The 27,791-nt window shown below is 43.3% G+C and overlaps 1 protein-coding gene across 5 annotated transcripts in view; it reads right to left on the bottom strand.

Moving 5' to 3' along the window:
• Window positions 1-11,799, bottom strand: part of DGKH (diacylglycerol kinase eta) — a 220,665-nt gene extending 208,866 nt beyond the window's left edge. For 3 of the 5 annotated variants that reach the window (XM_066380833.1, XM_066380838.1, XM_066380837.1), the window contains exons 1-2: window positions 11,562-11,799; window positions 4,292-4,495 (exon numbers count right to left, since the gene is read on the bottom strand). In XM_066380833.1, the coding sequence (XP_066236930.1) occupies window positions 4,292-4,495; window positions 11,562-11,621 (264 nt within the window). In that variant the 5' untranslated portion in view covers window positions 11,622-11,799. Of the gene's footprint in view, window positions 1-4,291; window positions 6,200-11,561 lie in introns of those variants that run through there. The other 2 variants (XM_066380834.1, XM_066380836.1) reach the window with 2 other exon arrangements.
• Window positions 11,800-27,791: the final 15,992 nt, after the last annotated feature.

Genomic DNA, 27,791 nt, shown 5'->3' with positions numbered 1-27,791 from the left:
TAAAAAGAAATGATCTCTATATTATATCTCCAAACAAACAAGACAGCATATATATAGAATGTTCCCATCAATATTTTTAAAAGAAATATGTGTATGGCCCTGGCCAGTAGCTCAATGGATAGAGCGTTGGGCTGGCATATAAACGTCTCGAATTGAATTCCTGGTCAGTGTACACAGAAGAGGCAATCATCTGCTTCTCTTCCTCTGCCTCTCCCCCCCCCCTCTTTCCTTCCCGCAGCCAGTGGATCAATTGGTTCAAGCATGGCACCGGGTACCAAGGATAGCTTGGTTGGTCTGAACACGTCAGCCTCAGGCTCTAAAAATAGCTTATTACTTAAGCATTGGCCCAAGACTGGTTGGCTGGGTGGCCAGGTTGATACCAGTTGGGGCACATGTAGGAGACTGTCTCACTATCTCTCCTCCTCTCACCTGTATAAAAATAAAAAGAAAATAAAAAGAAATATGTGTATGTGCAAAAAATTTTCTAGAAGCACACCAAAAAAATGTCTTCTGAGACAGAGACTAGAAGGTGTGGGATGAGAAGGAGTTAGTACTTTTCACTGGATACCCTCCCATCATCAAATATCCTCTCACACTGTTTGAATGTCTTATTATATGCATGAACTGTTTTTTCAATTAAGAAAAGTCTGGACACTTTTCAAATGCCACATTAAATTAAGTTTCTTTACTAACATTCAAATTATTTAAAACATTAACCAGTATTTACAACAAAAAACACTTCAAAGTTAATGGCCTTTTTCACTGCAAAACAAAACTAGATACCAAAGAGCTTTATGACCCTAAGGATTTTAAAGGCAACTAAAATAAGCACTATGTTTTCAAAATAATAGCCATATATACAAAGTATGTAATAGGTACATTCATTTAAGAAGTGTTTTATCTCTATGTTTTATCATTCTGCTGTAGGCTGTCTGTACATCCATGCATAAATGCTTTGTAAAGAGCATACATAAGCATGTGTGTATGTAGCTATGTGTACATGTGCTGCATACACCATCCCAGGTTAATACTCAACCAAGATCAAAGATGCGACTAGTAATCACAACCTGTCAAACTTGGTGGTCCCCCGGTCTATCTTCAGGATGTTGGAACAAGAATTGCCACCACTGTCATAAAAACCACGAGGCCTTGGGCTAGTCCTGGGTCTCTTCTGCTCTAAGGTCTCCCCTCTTACATATCTGTGGAGGGGATAAAGCAAGTTTCTGTCTTTTTCTAAAGATCTTTTCCCTTAACTATTATTTGGATCATAACTGAAGACTGGGAACCAATATTAAATTTAGCAGTTTTCATTCTATGAATTCCCTCACTGCCCTCAGTTAAATGCTAAAGAAATGTAACTGATGAGATCAGTAGCATATATGAACAGTCTGAATTGGGGGATGGGGCAGGAAATGACAGTGAAGTTCATTGGAGGCCCTGATCTTAGGAGGCTGTAGGCCCTGATCTTAGGAGTATGTATATGAAAATGCTGATTAACTTACATGCACTTAAATGAACTAGAATATAATGCAAAACTTCTGAAATTACATACATCTTAGGAAATTCAAGGAACATTTAATTATCACTAATGTGCTCAAATTTTTACGAGAAAGTTAAGTGAAAAACTAACACTAAATGTGCTTTTTAAATTTACTCTTAGTCTCAATAAACATACTTTGCCCCAAATCATAAATAATATCAAATTTAAAGAGTACAATCATAGATAGCTATTACCATGAGTTCATGAAATCTACAAATTTTAGTGGTACTCTCAACAAATTTGCTATTTGATTTTAGTCAATTCAAATTAGAGCTACCTCTAAATTTTCTTTCAAACTGTATAAATTTACTAAATAATCTGATTTAAGTGTGCATGGAATATTAACCACTTAAATGTAAATATATAAAATATACTTTTTGGCCCTGGCCGGTTGGCTCATTGGTAGAGCGTCGGCCTGGCGTGCAGAAGTCCCGGGTTCGATTTCCCGCCAGGGCACAAAGGAGAAGCGCCCATCCGCTTCTCCACCCTTCCCCCTCTCCTTCCTCTCTGTCTCTCTCTCTTCCCCTCCCGCAGCCAAGGCTCCATTGGAGCAAAGTTGGTCCAGGCACTGAGGATGGCTCCATGGCCTCTACCTCAGGCGCTAGAATGGCCCTGGTTGCAACAGAGCAACGCCCCAGATAGGCAGAACATCGCCCCCTGGTGAGCATGCCGGGTGGATCCCGTTCGGGCGCATGCGGGAGTTTGTCTGACTGCCTTCCCGTTTCCAACTTCAGAAAAAATACAAAAAAAAAAAAAAATTAAAATATACTTTTTAAAACTTGCCATTTTGCCTATTATTAATAGTTTTATTAAAAAATTTTTTAAATTAAGATTTCAAATGTTAAAGGCATTGTTAGGAAAGCTCCTATCTTGTTTAGCCTTAATCTTCTAAAACACATTAAACCCCACATCCTTAATTTATCACAACTGATATAAAATTTTAAAATGTCAATTTTATTTATTTTTTTCTAGCAAGGGGGGAGAGAAACAGAGAGAGAGAGATACACAGAAAGAGAGCAATGAGAAGCATCAATTCATAGTTGCAGCACCTTAGTTATTCATTGATTGCTTTCTCATATGTGCCTTGATGATGGGTGGGGGTGGGGGCAGGAGGCTCTCCAGCAGAGCCAGTGACCCCTTGCTCAAGCCCACCACCTTTGGCTTCAAACCAGCAACCATGGATGGGGTCATGTCTATGGTCCCAAGCTGAAGCCTGCAACGCCCCTCCCCCCAAGCTGGATGACCTCATGCTCAAGCCCCTCCCACCCTGACCTGGTGGTTTCTAACCTGGGTCCTCAATGTCCCAGGCAGAGGCTCTATCCATTGTGCCACCACCTGGTCAGGCAATGTCACTTTTTTTTTTTTTTTGGTGGAGTTGCTGGGGAACGAACCCAGGGCCTCATACAGCAATGTCACTTTTAAAAGTAATTACAAGATGTGCTCTTAGAGATGACTAAATCTTTTACCTTTTACTAACCACAATGTTAACAGTTGTGTGTGCTAACATCTATTTCAGGGAAAAGTGAAGACAAACTAATACAACATGAGTTAACAGGCATATAATAAAAGTTATATTTTCATATGGGGTCCTACTGACATTATAAAACAAATTCTCATAAAAATATAGAATAATTTGTAAATTTATTTTTAAAGGACATAAATCCAATTTTTTTTATACTTCATTTTTCAAATCCCTCATTAGTCTTTCAGTGATAACAGACTTTCCATGTGATGGTTTTTTAACTCTGATGAAAATGAACATATATAAATAATCCTTCAGTCGTAAGCATGTGCTATGTTTATGTTCATGAAAACTCTCCACTTTGACCTCTCACAGATCTACAGTACCTGTTACATAATAAGAGCAACACGGAATTCTACGCTTCATAGAATACAAAAAGGTTACTTTTCATTATTAGAAATAATCATGGGTATGTTGGTAAAATTTGAACTATGCACTTAGCGGGAAACTACGACGTAAAAGCCTGGTCTGCCGCCACTTGGCGCCGCGCAGAGGACGGATAACCGCATCATTTACCAGCCGCGCTCTGGCTTCCTAATCGCAGCAGGAGGCGAAGGAGCTGTCGGGTGTCACCTGCCCACCCACCTCTCAGAGAGAGCCAGGACGGGCGGGCTACGGCCGGGGGAAAGAGACGGTGGCGGGCGCCGCAGCCCTGGCTCGACGGCCTGCTCTCTCACTGAGCAACGCGCACTCGACCGAACCACTGTTCGGCAAGGAGGACAAAAAAATAAAACACTCCTTTTCAGTTCCCTGAGTGGGAACTCTCAACAGCGCCTCTGCTTTTTCCCACGCTCCAACCGAGCCGCTGCTTCGAGCCTCCTCCACCTCTGCCCGCAGAGCTCCCCGCAGCCCACCCCGGGGGCCTCCCACGTGCCGGCCGGGAGTCCCTTCCCGCCGCGCCGCGGTCCGACTCCCGCGGGCCCCGCCCCCGCCCCGCCCCTGCCCCGCGCCCCTGCGGTCTGACTCCCGCGGGCCCCGCCCCGCCCCTGCCCCGCGCCCCTGCGGTCTGACTCCCGCGGGCCCCGCCCCCGCCCCGCCCCGCCCCTGCCCCGCGCCCCTGCGGTCTGACTCCCGTGGGCCCCGCCCCCGCCCCCGCCCCGCGCCCCCGCGGTCCGACTCCCGCGGGCCCCGCCCCCGCCCCGCGCCCGCCCCCGCCGCCGCGCCGCCTCAGTCCTGCACTCCGCGCCCGCCGCGTCCCGCCCTCCACGCTCCCCTCTGGCCCGCCTCACCTTGGTCCGGATCTGCCCCGAAGTGGACACTTTGCGGATCAGTTTCTGGGGTCCCTCCTGCTCCGCTTCGCTGTCCGACGAATCCTCTGCAGGCCCCGCCGAAACAGCCGCGGGGGTGACCGCGGCGCCGGCCCCGGCGGCCGCTCCTCCCGCGGCCCCCGGAGGGTGGTGCTGGCCGCTGGCCCCGGCCATCCTCTCCGACTCCTGCGGGGATACAGCACCGCCCGGCGGGGGCGGCGGCGGCGGTCAGCGGGGGGCTCTGCCGTAGCCGGGAGCCCCGCGCCCAGCTGCTGCCGCCATCTTCCGCTCCCCCGGAGGCCGCCGAGGGGGAAGGGTCTGTGCGGCTCAGGCGCCCTCCCGGCAGGGGCCGCCAAGCTCCTCCGCCCGGTTCGGGTCAGTGGCGACTGCGGTGGTTCAGGGGGAACGCGGACCCCGACCCGCCAGGGACCCCTGCGCCCCCAGCCTCGGGATGATATAGGGGTCCTGACCCAGAATGCGACCCGAGCGGGTAGAAAAGGGGGCAGGGTACGAGACAACCTCCCAGTCCCCGGGATGGGCGCGAGCGCCGGCAGGACGAGAAACCTCCGCAGCCAACCCCGGAAAGCCCGCCAGTGGCGATGCTCCCTCCTCCGGTTCATGGACAGCAGCCCGTGCTGGGAAAAGGGAACCTAGAGAGATTCCTCCCGACTCCCTTTGGTGCAACCCGCCACCTCCTAGACCCAGAATATCCCCAGAGAGACTTGGGCCTCTCCGCACAAATCCCGCTAAATAAAAGTTCCCTCCGTCCCCGAGATGCGTGAACGCTACTCCTTGTCTAGCTCAAGACACCCCCAGCCTTTCTCCGGTGAACCGCACCTGTCCCGCCTCTGCTTGAGATTCAGGTCCTCCCTTTCAGCGCTCCGGACAGTGGCGTTCAGTGTCTGGCCCACACCCGCTCCTATCCGGCGCACACGGAAGAGAAGAGCATTTTCCGGGAGGCTCCACTGCGCTCTGAGAACTTTTTGTTCAGAAAGAGCGATCCCTTTGGCTAACAGGAAACTGGGAAGGATGTGGAGAGAGAGCAGAAACAAGAGAGTACACGCAGCCTGAGATGACAGAATGCAAAATAAAGGTCTAAGCTGAAGCGCTACCCGAGACTGCCTGGAAGAAAACAATACACGGGAGCCATGTGAATACCAGTGCCCTGGCTCAAAAACATTGAAAGTCCAGGGAGAGCCACTCCCTAACCCGAACTAGAGCAGGAGGAAATGGGATCAACAGGCTGCAGCCAACACTCAAAAGTCGTCCCAAGCAGCTGGTTAGGCCGACACTTGGGAATGGCAGCAGGGAGGGCGTGTTGTGCAGGCACAACAGCATCAAAGAACCCCTGCAGGTGTGTGAGACTGGGAGGGCTTGGGGGAGAAAATACAAAAAGAAAAAAAAAAAATTCTTGTCATCCACAGAGAAATCCCAATTGGTGTTAGCTTAATTTTGAACGTCTTTCTAAAAAAATTTTATTGGTTGATAATAAAGAAGGGAGAGAGAAAAAAAAAACAAAACAAACCATCCATTCCTGTCTGTGCCCTGACTGATGGGGGATCAAATCCAGTATTAGCTAAATGTTCAAGTCCACCCTAAAAGTCCCTGCCACACTTCAGTAAAGCAATCTTTTTAATGTGTTCATGGCCTTTGGTACCCATTTGTATTTTTTCAGTTGACACAACCTATTTTTTCAGTTGATATAACCTTTAATGATCGTTCAAACTAAGGTTCTATTGGGGTTTCTTCAGTTACAATATTACTCTCAATAATTTGATTACTTTGTCAAAAACTAAGTTTTAAGAGATTTTAAGAAACAGTATGCACTCCCAATACTGTATATACACACTGTAGATGAAATTCATTAAAATTTTAAAATGTGCTGGTTTGTTTGAATCTCCAAGGCAGAACAGAATATTGCTGACATGTTAACACTCATTGATGGACTAGGCTACTTCTCCAGGTTCAGTTGTCTTCTTTAGTCAGGGAAGGAGTTGGGCAAAATAAACTTTGAGTCCTTATGGTTCTGTAAATATGTAATTCTATCTCCATAAAGAACATTACTGTGAGCGAAATTCTTTAAGAGAAAAAATTAATCAAAATAACGGCCTTTATCCCAATGTAGCTGTTAGCTCACTGGTAAGTCCAGTGTTTGTAATGTAGACAAGAACACCTAGTAAAGGGCCTTTTGAAAGAATAAACCTAATGCAAACCTCTTTTAGTGTAAATTAAGGCCCAAACTCATGAGCTGGGACCAAAGTCAAGAATCATATAATTACTATTCTAATGGTCTATTCACTTTACCACATATATAACAAAAGGTAGTCTGTCAATTATGTTTCTATTCATACTTTAGGCTTTCAAGTTTTGTATAGTAATATTCTTCCAGAATCCAGGCAGAGAGCAATTAAACTGAAAGGGATTGTTTAAAGCCCATGCCTAATCACTCTAAAAAGAACTGAATACATTCCTCACTCTGATTCAAACAGTGATTGCTTAAGGATACTTTAAAATATTTTCAAGTGCAAGAACCGGACAATTAATACCTCAAAGTAAAGGTATCCATAAAAATGTAACCTCAGTTACTCCTGCTCTTCAAAGACTCCTATAACAAGTTCTAAAACTTGGTTGTGACTTTGAAAGCACAGCCAGTCTTAGCCTGCTCATGCTAAATAAATGATCCTGCTGTGCAATTTGCCTAACACATAGAACACTCAGAGTGAAAACAGTGTTGAGGAAGGAATATCATTTTCCAACAAAAGGCAGCTTAAGAAAACCCCTCTTTTCTTCAATCATCCCTACTGGAGAGAATGTTTCAAGTAATTACTAATTTAAGGTACCTGACCCAATAGCTTCTACTTAGGTCCCATCTGTAAATGAAAAGTTTCCAGAATGAATATCCAGTCTGTATATTATATATCTACAATACACTCCACTTCTCTTAAAACATAATAACAATATCAAGATCTCAATATTTTCAACCACTTTAATGTAGTTCAAAATGGCAACTAAAACCAAATTTAAATATGTGGAAAGTACATTATTTCTTTGATTTACAAGACTTCATTGACTTTTTCCTTACTTGGTATTATCAGATTTTCAAATAATTTCTCAGATGTGTACATATTTCTTTTATTATTGTTACTTTGAAATCTTTGGAACATAACACATCACAAACACACTATTAAAAATTTGGACATAAGCCATGCAGGCACTGCATTCAGGATGAAATGAATATAGAAGATACCGTTAATAAATTAGGTTTCTACTTAATAGGGCTTTCTGCCCCATGTTAGAAACACAAAACTATTTATTATAAAGTTGATAATATTCAGACCAACTTTATGAATATTAGCATATTATCTATAAATATTTTTAATTATATCATTGATCACTATAACAAAAGAGGTTTAGTATTTGCAACTTTGAAATCCTATATATTCTATGGCTTTGTGTTAAAAATTATATCATAAACATGTAGAAGTCTACATTTATATCCTAAAGAACCCAAGTAGGCACTTCAAAAACAGTCATATTTTAGGACTCACATTCCTAATTGATGGGGATCAGGCAAAGAGCTTTGTAGGTTGAACAAGTATAGGCCTATTTTCATCCACTTCAGAACTACTTCCATAATATGCTATCTGTTGCATACTTAGAATTTAACATTGAAAAGTTTACTCTATTAAAGTTGCCTTCGTTGTTGCCTGAATGAAAAAAGACTATTTATCATGACATCAACTGCATGAAATATAGTCAACCCTGAACCTAAGGCAAAAACCCTTTGTCATTTAGACCTAATGCATACAAATACTAATAACCTCTCATTTATATATTTTGCCCCTTATTCCTTTGAAACTCTTCCCTCCTAATTTTCCATTAGTTATAGTTTCATCAGAGATAAATAGATATGATTTTTATCTGACCAGGCGGTGGCGTAGTAGATAGAGCGAAGGACTGGGATGCGGAGGACCCAGGTTCGAGACTCAGATGAGCTTGAGTGCGGGCTCATCTGGTTTGAGTAAGGCTCACCAGTTTGGACCCAAGGTCACTGGCTCGAGCAAGGGGTTACTCGGTCTGCTGTAGCTCCATGGTCAAGGCACATGAGAGGGCAGTCAATGAATAACTAAAGTGCCACAATGAGAAACTGATGATTGATGCTTCTCATCTCTCTCCGTTCCTGTCTGTCCCTATCTATCCCTCTCTCTGACTCTCTGTCTCTTTTAAAAAAATCATTTGTACATTAAATCAAATTTTAGTAAGTGAAGTATACCCTAAAATGACTCCATTGTCTAGGAACTGCTTTGCAAATACTCCCACACTTTTTAAATTTTGGCTATTATTTATGAGTAAGGATTGTTTGGCTAAAAATCTTCCTGCCCACCTACTCCTACCACCAAAATACTTTTTAGTTGACTAGAAATTTAGGTAACGCCTCTATTTCCATTGGACTTGATTACATGCCAAAGCTAGCTTTCAAGAAAATACACAAATACTTGACTGCTAACATGTATCTTCTTTTAGGCCCACCTGGCTAGCTGAAGTAATGACATGGCCAGCAGTTGACTTGCATGCCCTCACTTAACTAAGTAACTTAATTTCATTTTCAAATAGAAGAATGCCATGAAGTCTAGCAGTTGTCTCTCTCAGCTCCAGACATGGATACATTTCAAGCAAGAAGTGCCGCTCCCTTTACTATTACTCAGCATCAGTTCCCAAGGTTATGTTTACTCCTCTGTGAATAGTTCCATGTAGAATCATAACATATTTTAGATTCCATCAAAAAAAAGGAAATCTTTACATGTATGCTGTTATATGCAACATGAGATAATTACAAGATCTATGTAATGTGAGCATTGCCCATTTGAAACTGAATATTCCAATAACAAAATTATTTTTTATAAATGTAAATTAGTATACTATTATTGTAAAGTATTAAAGTTACCTGTATTTTAACTCAAAAAGCATATTTTAAATGTGAAATGGGTCCTAGTCAAAGCAGATGATTTTAACCCAAAGTCTTTGAGGATTCTCAGATTGGGCTTCAGAAAATCTGTGGTTCCCTTGAAATTTTATTTAAATTTTTATACATGTTCCATGTTACAAAGGAACATCTTGGGGAGAAAGAGTCTTTCTGATTGGATTAATGATCGCTGATTGACCCTCTTGATGTTCAAAGAAAATTCAAGAATACCTGCTTTTGATTAGTTCTGTGTCCCTTCAAAACACATTTAAACTGATGTTTCCTCCCTAAGTTCCAAATGACTTAAATAATTAACATTATCCCCTACTTTATCCCTCTTTTTTACTTTTATATGTCACTTTGCAATAATTTGGATAACTTATCTTTTAAAGAATTTACATGAGAATTCCCTGTATTAGTTCTTAGACTGTGGTCAAACACCCATGGTCACAGTTTTAAATAAAATCACTTTGTCAAAAGTATCATATTATGCCACATACATAAGTTCTCTGAAGATGCTTTTTTGGCCTACCTGAATGTACCATTATCATATATGAAACCCACTGTTTAGATAAGAATGTACATTCTGTTGAGGATTTAAGGGTTTGTTTGCATGTTGTTAACTGCCATATCCAACAGTCCTGGGAACATAGTAGGTGCTGGATAAAATATCTGTTTGTGTAAATAAAAGGCCTTCAGTGTTTAAAGGAAATAAATCTAACTTTTAAGGAGAGTTGTGCAGTCTGGATAAACTGTCACAGTTCACTCATACATTTGGGTTAGGGCTCGAATTTTAAGAGCTAATAAATGAGCGTTTTCATTTTTTGTCACTTTAAGATGTAAAAAAAAAAAGTTTCTCTGTGTATTTCTAGGCACAGGGAGGTTCTGGCATCAGCACCCTAAAGAAAAGTAGATACTTTCATTGTAATTGGTGATGGCTTAAAGTATCCAGGCTCAAAAGGGATTCCATATAGGTGAGTGTAAAAGTAAAAACGTAACAAAAACAAGTCAGTCACTGAATTTAGTTCTCAGTAATCTTTGATTTAAACTTCAAAATTAAATTGTTAGTTTAATTTCAAGAATAATTTGACCGCCAGTATTAATCACAGTAGAATATGAGCAGATGTTGGGGCAACCTAACAAAATGTTCAGTTTTGCAATAGCAAAGACAGCTGCAGATACAGAAGAGTCAGTGTCCAAGGACACTTACGAAAGGTCGGGAAACAGGAGGCAGAGAAAAGTACTCTGGGCAAAGGAGTTGGGAGTGTACATATCATAAAATAAAAAGGAGAACCAAGCCTGGCACCTGACCTAGAAGCTCTCAGCAGGGGGCCAGCCTGAGCAGACGCGCGCAGTCCCTGGGAAAAGACCATCAGAATACGCTGAAAACAACACGGATAAGCCCAGAAATTTCGGACAAGGCTTTTCAGATCGGTTCAAGAATTTCAACCAGAACAGTGTAGCAAATATCAAGGCAGGGCATGGAGAGCCAAAATTCGATGCCAGGGAAAAGGCAGCCCACAGTGGCTTTACAAAGCTCTGAGTGAGACAGGGATTCCGGGGTAGGATCCCTGGAGGGTTATGAGGTGGTTCCGACTGAGTTGACAGAAAGAAGGAAGTTGAAGGAGTTAGAGGTAACAAATCCAAAGCCGCCCCCACCCCCGTCTTCTCCTTCTTACCCTCACAAACATAACACAGTACGCTACTCTCGGTCCCTAAAATTACCTAACCTATGCGTTGCATGGGCAGCGAAATCGAGGTAGGGTTCCCGCTTCATCTCTGGCAAACCCTTGAACCCTAGAAAACCCCGGGGCTTTAGCGGCAAACAGGAGTCTGAGGCGTGGTTCTGGGCGGCAAGCTGCAATCAGCCTCCCGAAGCGTCGGTCCTCAGGAACCTGCGCGCCCAGGTGACCGCCAGGGCGCGGTCTCGGGAGGGGACACCCGTCGCCTCCGCGTCCCACAAGCTCACCCCAGAACCTGGTTCTTCTCTCTACCCACCACAACGCTCTAAAATCAAGTTTAAAAGTTGACAAATCGATGAGGCGCGGAAACGGTCCTCCCAGGACCATCGTCAGCGGTTCGCCAGCGGCCCCTCGGGAAGACTTCGGCTGGCGGGACAAAGGCGCTCCGGCCGGCGCGCGAGGAGGAGCCTGGGCGGCGGAGGAAGCGCAGCCCCGGCTGGGAAGCAGCTGGGGACCTCATCCCGGGCTATTTCCTGAACGGAACCCGGCCGGGGCGGGGGGGAGCTGAGAAGAAATAGGCGGGGGCGGGCGCGGGCGCTGTACCCACCGGTTCCTCCCAGGCCGGGCTGCGGGCGCCGGGCGCGGGGCGCACGTGCTGCGGCTCCATCGCGCCGGCCCGCGCCCGCCGTCAGCCCGAGCGCACGGAGCCGGGCCGCCGCTGGATGCGCTTCCCTCGCCGCGGTCCTCCCGGCCGCTGCCGCTGCCGCCGCCGCCGCCGCCACCCGGCTCCCGCCCGGGGCCAGCCTCCGGCCCTCCTGCCGTCTCCGGCTTCCGCCGCGCTGCGCTCTCCCGCCCCCGCTCGGGTCCCTTCCTCCTCCACCTCCACCTCCACCTCCTCCTCCTCCTCCTTCTCCTTCTTCTCCTCCTCCTCTTCGGTCCAGCTCCACGGGATCCGCTCCCCGCCGCGGCCGCCTCCCGGAGCCGCAGAATCCGCCCCTCGCTCTTTCCTCCGCCCCCGGCTCCCTCCCCTTTTCCTCCCCGTTTCCCGTCCCTCCCCCTGCGCCCCCTCCTCTCGGCGGGCGGCCCGGGGCGCACGTGACCCCTCTGTCAGGCCTTATAAGGCACGGAACCGAAAGCGGCCGCGCGGTGGTCACTGGCACCGGGAGCCCAGGAACGACCTCCCCCGGGATCGGCGGGGAAAGCACAGGCCGGGCTGGCCGGCGCGCTGGCGGCCGGAGTGGCGGTGGTCGGGCGTCCCAGCAGGCGGCTCCAGAGCCTCTCTCCCTCTCTCCCTCTCCCGGCGCCGCAGCCGGCGCCCGCCTCGCTCCACCGCTGGCTGCCCACGCTGCAGGCGCCTCCCCTCTCCTGGGCTCATGGGCGCTGAGGCTTGAACGAAATCGCACTGGACAGTACCGACTTCCACAGAGCGAGGGAGAGACGTGCACTCTGGAGCCGCTCTTGAACCAGCTGCGCCAGGGATAGATTACTCATGGTGATTCTAAAAAGATTGCAGGTCCGTTAACTTCTTAAGCTTGAGAGAGTGCTACTTTTATTCATTTATCATCATTAACGGTTTCTTGGAAAGAAAAACCCGAATAGGATTCACTCTGCCTTCCAATTCGAGCACTACATTCAGAGTAGGGCAAGAGGCTGGCTCGCAAGATATGCTCAATAAATGGCAAGTCATCTTTCCCCGCCCTTTGAAAACGTTACAAATAACTTTCTGATCATCTTTTTGGCCTTTGAGTCTGTTTCCATCTAGTTCCAATCCAAGATCGGTTTTCACAAGCTAGTTTTTCTCCTGGACTTTCAGGCTTTTTCTATCAGCATTTTCCCATGGCCCCTAATCGTGTCAAACATAAATTGCACATTTTAAAAACAAACATTGAAAACACCTACTTGATCAGGTCTGCCTCCAGTACTCAACTCCTCACAGCCAAGCTCTTTGGGAGATAAAATCCTGTTGTTAATCGCACATCCACTTCTTAATCATTCTTCCCTGCAAACCGACTTCTGCAGCAACTATTACAGAAAAGAGGGCCCTGGCGAAGGCCATCGGTCGCTTTGAAAATGTTCTAAACACTTGGGTTTGGGTGGTCCTATCCTCCACCCCCCCACCCACCCCCCACCCCCCGCCGCCGCCGCCGCCGCCGCTTCCAATTCTCTTCTTATTTAACCTATTTGCAGAATTTGTCATTGGGGACCAGACTTTTATCCTTGAAACTATCCCTTCCATTGGCCCCTATGACATTTCAGTCCCACGTTCTCGAACCATTTCTTCTCAGTCCCTTCTCCATCTCTTCCATGTTGGAGTGCCCAAATAGCCTGTCCTTGGTATGTTTCTAATGCCGCCTATCTATCCAGACCCACCTATGACTTCAACTACCAACCATGTGCTAACTCATAAAGTCCCATTCCTATCCCAGATCTCCAGTTTTCTAAAGGCAATTTCCTTCCAGAAATTTCTACACAGATGTCCCAAGGGCTTTAAGCTCAGCTTGACTGAAACAGAAGTTTACTTTCCTGCCAGCTGGCTTCTCTCTCTAGTAAAATGTCTCCACCATCCACTCAGACTCCCAAAGAGGAATCTGGAAATTGTTCCAGGCTCCTCCTTCTCCCTCCCATTGCCTTCTCACACCACATGTTCCTGTCTATCACCTTCCTCCCATTTCGCTGCTCTTCCTGGTTTCAAGCCCCTGAAACATTCATTGCATTACTTTCTTTATTAATCTCACTTTCTCTAACCTAGTGGCACCTGTACCTGTGCCTTCTCTTACATTTTGGTCAAAATAAACCTTCTAAAATACAACATCGAGAGCATCATTCCCTGGATAAGCCCGTCAAATGGCTCTCCATTACCTGTAGAATGAAGTGCTAATATCCTAGCCAGTATCATTTCTCTAGTTTCATCACTCTTCCTCATATGCAGCTCCCTATCAAGCCATTTATTTTTATTCTGTACCCTCAATGCCCTTTCTCTTACTCCAGCCTGTCCAAATACCTGCTCATCATTCAATATTCAACTTAAGTTCACTTTCTTGATGAAATCTTTTGAACCCGTTGCAGGTTAGAACTGGCCACCCTTTCCAAACTAAATGTACCATAATAACTTAGAATACTTTATTACACTAATTGTGACATATATTCTCTGATGGCAAGTATTATATAAGTGATTTACCTCCATATTGCTAGTTCTCAGTACAGTTTCTGATGCATAGTAAGCTCTCAGTAAATGTTGAATGAGTTAATTATGTGATAGAATTTTGTTACTATATTTATGGCTATTGAAAGTCAGTTCCCCATGCATAATCTCATTTAATTTTCACAATTCTGACAATAATATATTATCATTTTTTATAAACATGAAAACTGAAACTAGAAAAGAACAAATCAATATGCCCAAATCACAGAGCCAGGACTATAACCCAGTTTGCCTAGTTAAGTTTATTACATGTTTATCTGTTCATTTTTTTCAGCTTAAATTCTATTTTATATGATACAATAGCTTTTTTTGTTAGTAGTTACCTAATAAACATCTTTTCATTTTTAAATTTTCAACCAGTCTGAATCTTCTTTTTTTTAAAGTTGGTTCTTGTATGTCCCCTGACCAGGGATCAAAACTGCAACCTTCACAAATTAAGACTACACTCAAACAAGCTGACCCACCCAGCCAAGGCCTCAGTCATTATGGTTTGGTTTTGTTTTTTGTATTTTTTTGAAGTGAGAAGCAAGGAGGCAGAGAGACAGACTCCCACTTGTGCCCTGACTGACATCCATCCAGGAAACCCACTAGGGGGCAATGCTCTGCCCATTTGGGGCTGTTGCTCCATTGCAACCAAAGCCATTCTAGCACCTGAGGCAGAGGCCATGGAGCCACCCCCAGCTCCCAGGCTAACTTTGGTCCAATGGAGCCTTGGCTGCAGGAAGGGAAGAAAGAGATAGAGAGAAAGGGGGAAGGGTGGAGAAGCAGATGGGTGCTTCTCCTGTGTGCCCTGACCGGTAATTGAACCTGGGACATCCACATGCCAGGCTGACACTGTACCACTGAGCCAACCGGCCAGGGCTCAGTCATTATGTTTTAACTGTGTCATATAAATAACAGTTGAACTTCCATATTGTTAACTCATTCTGAGTGGCTGCCTTTTAGCAGTCTATTTTAATTAATTTTCATTTACCATGTATATTCATTAAGGTAAAGGTTGTAATAAGAAAGAAGTCCTTCCTCCCTGCCTTTCTCCGCACACAATACATATTTCTCTCCCTTAAAATAGTCGTGAATAGTGGTCCAGGTTATTGGGGTGGTTCCTTTACTCCATATTGCTGTTCCATCCTTAGGGCATTTCCTTTATATATGTGGTAGAAACTGGTAAGTGTGTTCCAACTGAAGGAAGGAAGAAGAGGGCATTAAGGAGCACAAGCTCAAATTCTTAAGGCCTAGATCCCAAGTGACATACTTCTCATCGGCTCATATTCCATTGAGCAGAACTTACTCACATGGTCACACCTAGCAGCAAGAGTAGAAAAATGAGGAAACTAGCTAGGTAACCATGTCTCAAACATAGCTCTATATAGATGACAGAGAATAGATTTAGGTAAAAACTAGCACTCTCTGTCACATTATGATCACCATCTTTGGATTTATTACCACTTTCTCATTTCATATTTATTTAAATTTCTTTATGATTTTTTTTCTCTATACTAACTTAGCATTTTCTTTTTTATGTGATGTTTACATTCTTGATTAGTGTCTATTTGGATTTTTACTTTAGATATCTTATTTAGGACTTGATATACATTTTCAAACTGAAGTCCTTTTTTAGTTTTGGAAAATGTTTGGTCTTTTCATAATTCAATTATTTCTCCCCTCCCCCACCTCACACATTTTTCTATATTTTACCTTTCTGGGATATTTATTAAATAAAAGTTGCGGTGTCCCATTTTATCTTCCATGTCTTAATTTTTTTTCCCATCTTTTCACTTTTCTGTGCTGATCTTTGAGATTTCCTCAGATTTAGCCCCCAATACCTTAACTCTCTTTGTAGCTGTATTTTCTACTCTCTAAATGTCCCTTAACTGCTTATTCACTTAAATTTCTAGAATTTTCATTTTACACTTTTTAAAATATGCCTGTTCTTATATCTATCTATCTATCTATCTATCTAATATCAAATTTTTATCTTGAAGGCTATTCTTTTCTTTATTTCTTTGGACATTTTAAACACACTTATAAAAGTTTAGTTCAAATTGTTCTATTATCTCTAGATGATAGAGTACAAATTTTTCCAATTGTTACACTTGCTGAGGCACATTTGTGGTGGCATGTTTTCTTATGTGCTTTATAATGTTTTACAGTAAACTTAACTTCAATGGGACTTGTTTCCCATGGGAGTAATTTATGCCCTATGGGGTGTTACTTTTGATTCTTTGAGGAACTTATGTGTTTTCCTGGCTCCCTTCCATGTCTGGCAGTGGGTGTTAGAAGACTCAAACAGATGACAGCTGGCACAGCTGGGGTTCCTTCTGTATTTCTCTATCTCTAAGAGGCCTCTTCACTACTCTACCTAGTATAATGGCCTCAGGGTACCTGCATGCATGGATTTCTTTTCTTTCTTTTCTTTTCTTTCTTTCTTTTTTTTTTTTTTGACAGAGACAGACAGACAGGAAGGGAGAGATGAGAAACATCAGTTCTTCATTGCAACATCTCAGTCATTCATTGATTGCTTGTTCATTGATTACTTTCTCATATGTGCCTTGACTGAGGGGTTACAACAGAGCAAGTGACCCCTTAGTCAAGCCAGCAAGCTTGGGTTTCAAGCTAGTGACCTTTGGGCTCAAACCAGAGACCTTGGGGTCATGTCTATGATCCCATGCTCAAGCCAGCAACCCCATGCTTAAACTGGTGAACCTGCACTCAAGCCAGATGAGCCTGCACTCAAGCAGGCAACCTAGGGGTTTCAAGTCTGGGTCCTCCACATCCCAGTCCAACACTCTGACCACTGAGCCACCACTTGATCAGGCAGGATTTTTTATATGTAAGATCAGAGCTCCCAAGGTGTGTGTTGAGGGGGCAAACCAGATCAATGCTGTATCCTGTTATGAACTCACCTCACAAATCATATAGCATCACTTCCCCCAAATGAATTGATTGGAGCTACCACAAAAGCCCACCTATTTCTTTGGGTATGGAATATAGGCTTCACTTGTCAGTAGGAGGATTAGCAGAAACATTATAAGAGGAACATTTGGGGTGAAACATATATATATATATATATATATATATATATATATATATATATATATATATATATATACACACACACACACACAAACACACACACTTATGCAACCCTCTTTGGAACTTACAATCTACCACAATGGTATACTTTTTTTATTTTTTTTATTTTAAAGATTTTTATTTATTTTTATTCATTATAGAGAGGGGAGAGAGAGAGAGATAGAGAGAGAGAGAAGGGGGGGAGGAGCAGAAAGCATCAACTCCCATATATGCCTTGACCAGGCAAGCCCAGGGTTTTGAACCAGCAACCTCAGCATTTCCAGGTTGACACTTTATCCACTGCGCCACCACAGGTCAGGCAATGGTACACTTTTATAAGTTTCAGTGGTCTTGTTTCTGGGCACCCAGAAATTTATTCTCAGGTTACTGTATTTCCCCATGTATAAGACAACCCCATGTATAGGATGCATCTTAATTTTGAGGCCTGACATTTGAAAAAAAAAATGTATTACATAAATTTATTGAAATCAAGTTTTATTTATCATAAAATTCATACAACTCCTCATCACTGTCAAAACTCCCATCTATTAGCTTGTCCTCATTTGTGTCTGATGATGAATCACTATCTTCAATAATGAGCGCAAAAACAAGCACGAAAAAGTGGAAAATGCAAGTAAAAAAAATCTACAACCGCTGTATAAGACTCACCCAGTTTTTAGAGCCCAAATTTTTTGGAAAAAGGTGTGTCTTATACATGGGGAAATGTGGTACCTTATAAATATAGGAGGATGTTTCTTCTTCCTGACAGAGCACCTTAACAGCATGGATTATTGTCCATGAGGAATGCAGCCAACTAAAATCGAGGCATAGAGTTTTCACACTGGAGAAGCAAAGAGCTGCAGCAGATCTCGCTGTTCCACGCAGATCTCTTATGGAAAATACTGGAGACTTACAAACCTTCCCATAGAAATAATCTGATAAAAACTCTATACTGAAGGATTATACTTGAAGTTACTTTAAAAATAGATTATATCTTACAAAAATGCACCTGAAGCAAGTAATAGAAATTCCAGCTCTGGCTCCACTTTATAAAAGGAATGTGGAGCACACAAAAAGAGGATCCATAGCTAACCCTATTCTCCTTGAGTCATATTGGCTGCTGTCCCTGCCGTCTTAATAAAAGGATCCTTCATGGTTCTTCATGGATGCAGGGTTTTTAGTGACAATCATTATCTATCACAATTTGTAGGATTTGTGAAAAAATCTACAAATGATCTTATTATATTGCTCTCCTGCTTTCATTTCACATAATATCAAGAGAAAAAAATATTTTTTAATTATTAAAATTTTCAATTTATTGAGTTTTAGAGAAAGAGGGAAGGAGAGAGAGAAAGAGAGAGAAACAAAAATTTGTTTTTCCACTTAGTTATGTATTCACTGGTTGATTCTTGTATGTGCTCTGTGCCCTAACCAAGGGTCAAACCCACAGCCCTGGCATATTGGGATGATGCTCCAACCAACTCAGCTACCTGGCCAGGGCTAAAACTATTTTAAAATTGACTAAATATTTACCTGTAATAATGCTAAAAATACAATAAATAAAGACATGTTTTAAAACACAATGTGTAAAAATATATAAATATTATATAAATATGCATTAAAAAGTTTGGCAAGATATATCCCAAAGTGGTTAGTTAGTGATTATTGGTGGGCACTTGAAGTCTATAATCCCAGGTAATTGTCCTTTCTTGTTTTATTTGATATGTGGTAAAATTATGGGTGTTCTTTGATCTTCTTATTTTCCCACAATGAACATGTATTGCTTTCTAGAGAACAAAATTATTAAAATTGATCATAGTCTAATTAATAACAACACCCCCTAACATATTTAGGGAAATATAAATCTCTAAAGGCATGAAAGAGATATATTGGGACAGAGGATAAGGGAAAAAGAACAGGGGCATAGAGGTTTTTACCCTCTAGAACAGACAAATGTGAATAATTGGGTTCGAGTTAAAATAAACTGTGACAATGCCCTGGCTGGATGGCTCAGTTGGTTAGAGCATTGTCCGAAAACATAGAAGTTGCCAGTTTGATCCCAGGTCTGGGCACATACAGAAACAGATAGGTGTTCCTTCCTCTCTTTTTCTCTCTCCCCCCTTTCCTTGCTCTCTAAAATCAATAAAATAAACAAAATAAATAAATAGACTGACCTGTGGTGGCACAGTGGATAAAGCAAGCATGGCTAACATATGGCCCGCGGGCCGGATCCAGCCCGCATAATGAGTTTATGCGGCCCGCGATTAAATTTTTAATATTCTCCGCACAACGCACTGTGGAAATAAAATAAGTGGTACTTTTAAATCGTTATCCATAAACTACGATATCTTCAGTAATCTTCAGCTCAACTTATATTTGTGAACAAACTTTTTCTTTAATGAATCTAAATAAAAGTACAAGATTAAGATAGAATGATTTACATTTGGAGGCTGTGTTAAGAATAGCTATTACGGCCCTGGCTGGTTGGCTCAGCGGTAGAGCGTTGGCCTGGCGTGTGGGGGACCCGGGTTTGATTCCCAGCCAGGGCACATAGGAGAAGCGTCCATTTGCTTCTCCACCCCCCCCCCTTCTTCTCTGTTTCTCTCTTCCCCTCCCGCAGCCAAGGCTCCATTGGAGCAAAGATGGCCCGGGCGCTGGGGATGGCTCCTTGGCCTCTGCCCCAGGCGCTAGAGTGGCTCTGGTCGCAGCAGAGCGACGCCCCCTGGTGGGCAGAGCGTCGCCCCTGGTGGGCATGCCAGGTGGATCCCGGTCAGGTGCATGCGGGGAGTCTGTCTGACTGTCTCTCCCCGTATCCAGCTTCAGAAAAAATACAAAAAAAAAAAAGAATAGCTATTACAAGTATAGAGACAGATATTAAAAACATAATAGGTGATGCAAAGCGCCTCAACACGTCACATTAGTTTTTTTTGTTAATTTGTTGTGCTAAATTACTTACATTTATTCATAAACAAATTACATAATAAAATTTTGTTTACTTAAATCGTTTTTGTATTTAACACTTTTTAATTTTAATATTTTTTCCGGCCCATGAAAAAAGTTTTCTTTCTAATCTGGCCCCGGGGGCAAAAACTGTTGGCTACGCCTGGGATAAAGCATTGACCTGGAATGCTGAGGTCACCAGCTGGAAACCCTGGGCTTGCCCAATCAAGACACATATGACAACCCAACAATGAACAACTAAAGTGAAGTAACTTTTAGTTAATATTTCTTGCTCCGCCACCTCTCCCTCTCCTCTCTCTGTAAAATCAATAATAAGTAAATTAATTAACTAATTAATTAATTTAAAAATATAAGATAAAATGTGACCTAAGTTTAGTTGTGATTCAAACAATGGCAATTGTGGGGTTCCCACCTACTGCACAGAGCCAAGTATGAGGAAATTTACTTCTGTGATTCCTGAGAATACATTCAGTGGACATCATCTGGACAGTGACAGGAGCCCAGTCACTTTAAATTCAAGGTTAAAGTTCTAAATCCTAGGGCAGTGATGGGCAATCTTTTGAGCTTGGTGTGTCAAAATTCGCCAAAAAACCGAGCATACTTGGGTGGTGTGTCACTTCAAGAAAAAAACCATAATTTCAGGATATTTATAGTTTAAATAACAAAAATGTATAATTGTAATATATAACTATTTAATAAACCAAAAACTAATTATTTAACTTACCTGCTTATTGACTTCTTTGTTCATCTGTCAGTTGGTTTCTTTTGTTGGCCTTGATATTATTTAACTTGTGTGGGGTGCCGTGAACTAAGATAAGTGAGGGGGAGGGGGAATTCTTTAACTAACTTGCCTATTAGTGACCTTTTTGTTTCTGAATTTCATTAGCTAAATCTTCAATTGAAGGTTGGTATTTTGTACACTTCAAGCCCAAACAAGCGCTACTAACTTCATCTGTCAATCTGTTTCTTTTGTTGTTTTTGATATTATTTAACGCTGAGAATAAGGTCTCACAAAAGTCCGTAGAGGGAAAAATTGTGAGTAAAGCCATTGCTATATTTTTCAGGGTGCTAAAAGTGTCTGGTAATCAGTTCCAGGCACTCCAAATTTCCTGTTCGTAGTGGCACTCCTCTTGATTCTCCAAGCAGCACCTTTCCAGATTCTCAAGCTTTGACCTCAAGTCGACAAACACCTGAGCCCAGATGCTGAATTGAAATTCTGCAAGTTGCATCTTATGTAAATTAAGATGGCTGCTGCTATTTCTAATGGCGGGAAACGACACCCATTGCACAGGCCCTCGCCTCTCCCAGCCTCCCCCTCACTTATCTCAGTAATGATGGTCAATTAGAAATCCATGACACCCCAGAACAGTAGATTGGATGATGGTTGCTGTGGTTATGTGGTTGCTGGTAATGGCGATCGCAGGGCCCCCAGAGATGTGTCTCCCGGGGCATTCCACTGCTCCTTGCTCCACCCGCTGAAAGTGAGGTCAAAGATCCCCTAATGGCCTAACCGGAAGTCCCAGAACTAGACGCTCTGTGCCAGAGTTCTGTTGTTTTGGCTTACAGACCTCTGGCACGGAGTGTCTATACTACAGCAAATGTTTGAAATGTCCTTCTCGCCAAGGATGAAATGTCCTTCTCGGCATGCGGCCCCATACTTCTCTAGTATGCGGCTGCATGCAGCCACGTGTTATCAAAAATGGCTACACGTGTCAGTGCTGACACGCGTGTCATATGTTCACCATCATGGTCCTAGGGACAGGGCTTTGCAGAACCAAGTAGCAGGAACCAAGCCAAAGCATTTACCAGGAACTGAGGCAACAGACAAGGGATCAACTGGGAAGCCTAGCACTCAGCTCAGTGGCCCTTGGAGAGATGGAAATCAGGAGCCAGGGAGGCTGGACAAAGAAGTGGGGGACAGTGGTCAGTGATAGCCTTCGAGACTAGGAAGAAAGAAGCGAACTTCAACAAAACCAGCCCAGATTGAGGAACGAATATTTGTACACTGATTTTCTCAGAGCAGGTTAGGAGTATTTTCTTTAGGAAAACTAAGGAAGGGAGAAATAAAGACAAGAAGAGTGAGGTGTAGCATTGTGTAATTTGAGGTATAACAACACTGAGTGAAAACACATGGGCTTCGCTGCTAAACTGCTCTTCTACTCATCAACCTTGGGCAAGTAATTTCTTCCCTTGTAAATGAGCATAATCGTACCAATCTATCAGTACTATTTGAGGGCTAAATGAAATACTCTACTAAAAATGTTTGGCATAGGCCATAGATAGATGTTATCACAAACATAAAAGTAGCAGCTGGAGAGGAAAAGAAGTTACACAAATTAACAGGGAAGCATTAAACCTCATTCCCTTGTGAAAGAAATCATATATTCTTTGAAACTAGCAGCTACAGCTAAAAAAGTAGAAAACCATACATTTTACAAAAGTGCACACATAGCAGGCTTTTTTTTTTTTTTTTTTTTTTTTTTTTTTTTTATTTTTCTGAAACTGGAAATGGGGAGAGACAGTCAGACAGACTCCCGCATGCGCCCGGCCGGGATCCACCCGGCACGCCCACCAGGGGCGAAGCTCTGCCCACCAGGAGGCGATGCTCTGCCCCTCTGGGGCGTCACTCTGCCACGACCAGAGCCACTCTAGCGCCTGGGGCAGAGGCCAAGGAGCCATCCCCAGCGCCCGGGCCATCTTTGCTCCAATGGAGCCTTGGCTGCGGGAGGGGAAGAGAGAGACAGAGAGGAAGGGGGGGGGGATGGAGAAGCAAATGGGCGCTTCTCCTATGTGCCCTGGCCGGGAATCGAACCCGGATCCCCCGCACGCCAGGCCGACGCTCCACCACTGAGCCAACCAGCCAGGGCCCAGGCTTTTTTTTTTATAGCAGGCTTTTAAAGCCCCCTTTTAAGTAAGTGACATTTTGAATTTAATCATAACAACAACTATAGGAGGTATATCCCCATTTTACAGATGAGGAGATTAAACAATTTGCCTGAGGTCAGAGGACTTGTAAGAAGTAGAGCTAGCATGTGGAGTGCTGAGCTGAGAAGTCCTGTCAGAGAGGCAGAATAAGAATCAGGAAGGAGCAATAGGAGAATGGACCTCACATACTTGAAGAACTTTGCTGGGAGGAAGTGGTGTTGTTTTGTAGCAAAGGGAGGCAAGCATGTTTTAGGCAAGTGGGAAGCAGCTAGTGGAGAGAAACGTGACTGAAATGCCTAACCTGGGGGAAGTTCTGATGCCCAGGTGAGGAGGAAGAACTCTTATTTCTTCAGAGCCAAGAATTAAAGAGTCAAGGAAGAGGAACACACCATAAAGGTTAACTGTGTCATGACGTGAACTGGAAGCTAGTACTAATGCGTGTTTTCTTTCCTGTTGCCCCAGGATACAGCAGCGGCCCTTAGTACAAAGGTCTCAGACAGGCTGGGTCTTGCCTGGCTCTCCTCTTTCCCAGTTCTTGCCCACGACGCCCCCTTGCCTAGATAGCTCTGTTCATTTGCTTTCCTTTGCCTCTGCTTCTTGTACCACCGCTTTCCCATCCTCCCAGGGACCTGGCCAGTCTTTTTTAGTTGTCCCTTCCTGTCCTCCACCTTTCCGACTCCAGCCCTTTTAGCCCAGATAGGGACCTGGAGGAACACAAGCAGATAATGAGACAGAACCTCCGGAGTTCTGTCTGACCCCACTGGCATTGCCTCATGCCTCTGCCACAAGTGGCTTCCAGCTGTGCCCGAGCCCGGAACAAAGCACATGCCGTTCTGTCTGCCCAGTCCTGCCTCTCCCTCTTATGCAGCCCCACCCCAGCGGACACTCACACGTATGCATCCTGTGAGGCTGGTGGCAGGCTGGGCATCACAAGGGTAGTGACTGAAGAGGTGAGGGAAAGGAGGAAGCTGGCAGGGGGCTGGAAGAGTGAGGCTGTTTTCATTTAGTCTTCATAAATGAGGATGTGCACTGTCGCAAGTCAAAGAGGATGTCACAGAACTGCTAACATGGATGTGAGAATGATTTAATGATACCTCTGCTTTTTGCATCATCAAGGAACTGTCAAAACCTTACATTTTAACTTCTTTACCCATAAGAATATATTGAAAACTTAACTTTGTCCAAATCATTAACATGTACAAATCACATTAAAATAGTCTCTAAAATTAGCAAAGTGTCTCTGGTCACAGGTGTGATATTTTTAGAACTTTACAAACTGTTCATTGAAGTTACAGTTGTAATTCACTTAATGTTTAATTTATCATTGTAATTTTTTGAATGTGTTAAAGGAAATTTTTTTATTACATACAGAGTCACAGTTATTTCATTCATTCATTCAGTGAATATGTACTTACGCTTGGTATCAGAGACATATCTGAACCTTTATAATAAAACATACTAAATGCAGTGACACAGGGAGTTTCAGAGCATGTAGAAGGGATGCCTAATCCAATCATGGATAGTTAAAGAAGACTTCCTGGTGGAAGTGACATCTAAACGTGAGCCCTAACTCTCATTCATTAGCAAGATCAAGTTGGTTAGAAAAGGGACAGGTGCAAGGAAGTAGTCTCACAGGAGAAACCCCATTTTTTTACAAATGCCAAGAGGCAAAAGAGAGTTCTGCTGCTTCTTTCACGTGCTGCAAAGAATTGTGAAATGACTGTCAACTGCAGTATGAGATGGTGAATATCAGATAAGACTGAAGAAATGAATGCGTAATGGATCACGAAGGGCTTAATACAGCAGCAAAGACTTCCTGTGTTCACATCTTCGGCTTAATGATAGTAGCAAGCAGTGAGCACATTATTTGATTGACTAATTAATCCTTGTAACTCCTGGAAGGCAAGTGAGGTTCAATGATAAGAACTCATTATCCTCTATCTTTAATACCCTGATATTTTATCTTCAAAACTAGAAGACAGATACTATTTCAAAAGATCGACTTCTCTTTTCATAAATATATAATGTTTTATGTTTTATATATATAGATATATATATAATTTTTTAAACACAGGTTGAAGGAGCACGGAATCATAGGAGTGGTGATTGAAGTGGAGAGGGAGGCATGTTGAAGGAGCTTAAAAATCCTCTGACTAACCAGTCTGGCATCTTGAAAGATACAGAAATTAACAGTTTCCTCTAGGGTGGAGTCAAGAATACAAGCTGGAACAGGCTTTACCCTTTGGGGAGGGAGTGGAGATGAGATTGGAAACCTATTTTAAACACAAGGTTCTTATAATTTAGTTTTTAAAATGTAACTTTGAATGAAGAAATCAAAGTGAATAAACAATAGTGGGTTGAACTGACTTATTATTAGGCTGATATTTTGCCTCACAGTCTAAAGAATATTCTATCTATGACTAGACGTGAGATGAATGTGCCTGCGGAGTAAACTTTCCTAAAGAAACACTTCCTGTTCGAATCAGTCAGTGAGGAGGCCACAGAGTTAGTTATGATGTTTCATTTGTTTGAGCATACAGTTAGCGAGTTTAAAAACTTTCCAAAAGCTAAGTATTAAAGATAAAGTGTCATTATTATTGAACACTTATTAAGTTTTTTAATGAAATTAATATTCTATATTTGCTAGCCCCACTCTCCAACCTCTCCTTAACTCACTTACACCCCAGTCCTGTCCCTCCCCGGCCACAGTGGCCAGTTGTCAAGCTCATCAGCATCCTCCATGTTGACAAATCCAATGGACACTTTTCGGTTCTCACTTGACTTAGTCCGCCAACAACACTTGAACTTTACACAGCATTGACCACTCCTTGCTTTTAAAAGTACTTCCTTCTCTTGACTTCTGTGTTCACAAAGAACCATGGAATTATACTCATTCAGTTCTCTTCCCTCCTTGCTGGCCACTCCTTCTCAGGCTCCTTTGCTGGCTCCTCACACTGATTGCCGATGAGACCCGGAGCTCAATTCCACAGCCCTTTCTCTTCTCTTTCTGTTCCTTCCCAGGAACTCCCAGCAGTCTCATGACTTCACATTCCAATTATATGCTGATGACATTTATATTTATATTTGCACCCTAACTCTTTCCCAGACTTCATTCTCATATATGCTCCTGCCCACTTGATGTTTCCTCTCAGAGATCGGATGTGCGTGTTAAACTTAGCATATCCAAAATAGATTTCACCCATAACTTGTTTCCCTCCCAGTTTCCTGGGGAAAGTATCAATATTCACACAGTAGCTCAAGTGAAAGACTTACCGTATTTCCCATGTTTAAGATGCTCCCATGTATAAGATGCACCTTAATTTTGGGGCCCGAAATTTGAAAAAAAAAATATCACAGAAAGTAATTGAACTCAAGTTTTATTCATCATAAAATTCATAAAACTCCTCATCACTGTCAAAACTCCCATCCGTTAGTTTGTACACATCTGTGTCTGATGACAAATCATTGTCTTCATATATTGCCTTATCCTCGGTTCCATCTATGGCATTTGAAATGCCACATGTCTACAACCACTGTATAAGACACACCCAGTTTTTAGACCCCAAATTTTTCAAAAAAGAGTGCGTCTTATACATGAGGAAATATAGCGAGTGCTGTCGCTTTTACCTCCAAAATGAATCTATCATTTTTAGCTCTTTCTACTTTCACCCTGGTGTCAGCTACCATGACTGTTACTGGACTTCCGCACCAGGCTCCTACCTGGTCTCCCTGCTTCCTCTACGGCCCCTCGTGTACAATCCGTGTTCAACATGGAAGACAGAAGGAGTATTTTTAAAGCACAAATCAAACCATGTCAATTATCTGCTTAGCATTTACATGATTTTTCTATGCCTCTGTTGCCATAGCACTCAGATGGATCTTTCATCTTTCCCAGGACCTGAGATCTGTCTCTATCAGGGTTCCAGATTCCTCCTTGAGACCTTCCTTCTGCCTAACCAATAAGATCTCAAGCCATCACCTCTTTATATCGTTTTCTCCTTCAGCTCTGTGGTCATGTCTAAAGCTAAGACTGTTTCCCAGGCAACAGCTTTCTGTGCCTTTGTTGCACCCTGTGCCACTCGGCCAGCTGACCAAAGACATCCCACTGTTTCTGTCCCAACCTGACACCCTATAGCCAAGGCCTTTCAACTACAGGGATTTTTTTTTTGACCGAGACAGAGAGAGAGTCAGAGAGAGGACAGATAGGGACAGACAGACAAGAAGGGAGGGAGATGAGAAGCATCAATTCTTCGTTGCAGCTCCTTAGTTGTACATTGATTGCATTCTCATATGTGCCTTGGCTGGGGGTCTACAGCAGAACGAGTAACCCCTTGCTGAAGCTAGTGACCTCAGGCTCAAGCCAGTGACCTTGAGCTTCAAGCCAGTTGACCTTTGGGCTCAAACCAGCGACATGGGGTCATGTTTATGATACCACACTCAAGCCAGCAACCATGCGCTCAAGCTGGTGAATCTGTGCTCAAGCGGATGAATCCGTGCTCAAGCCTGTGACCTTGGGGTTTTGAACCTGGGTCCTCTGTGTCCCAGTCCAATGCTCTATCCACTGTGTCACCATCTGATCAAGAACTTACAGGAATTTAAAAAATATTGTTGATATTTATATTTTCAATGGTCTAAAATCTGCCCAGGAAGAAATTGCTTTTGTTATGTGGCAAGTCC

Source organism: Saccopteryx leptura, chromosome 4 (assembly GCF_036850995.1).
Source record: "Saccopteryx leptura isolate mSacLep1 chromosome 4, mSacLep1_pri_phased_curated, whole genome shotgun sequence".
In the NCBI taxonomy this organism is placed as follows: Eukaryota; Metazoa; Chordata; class Mammalia; order Chiroptera; family Emballonuridae; genus Saccopteryx; species Saccopteryx leptura.
The sequence above is the reverse complement of the archived record's forward strand: the minus strand, read 5'-3'. Positions and strand labels throughout refer to the sequence as shown.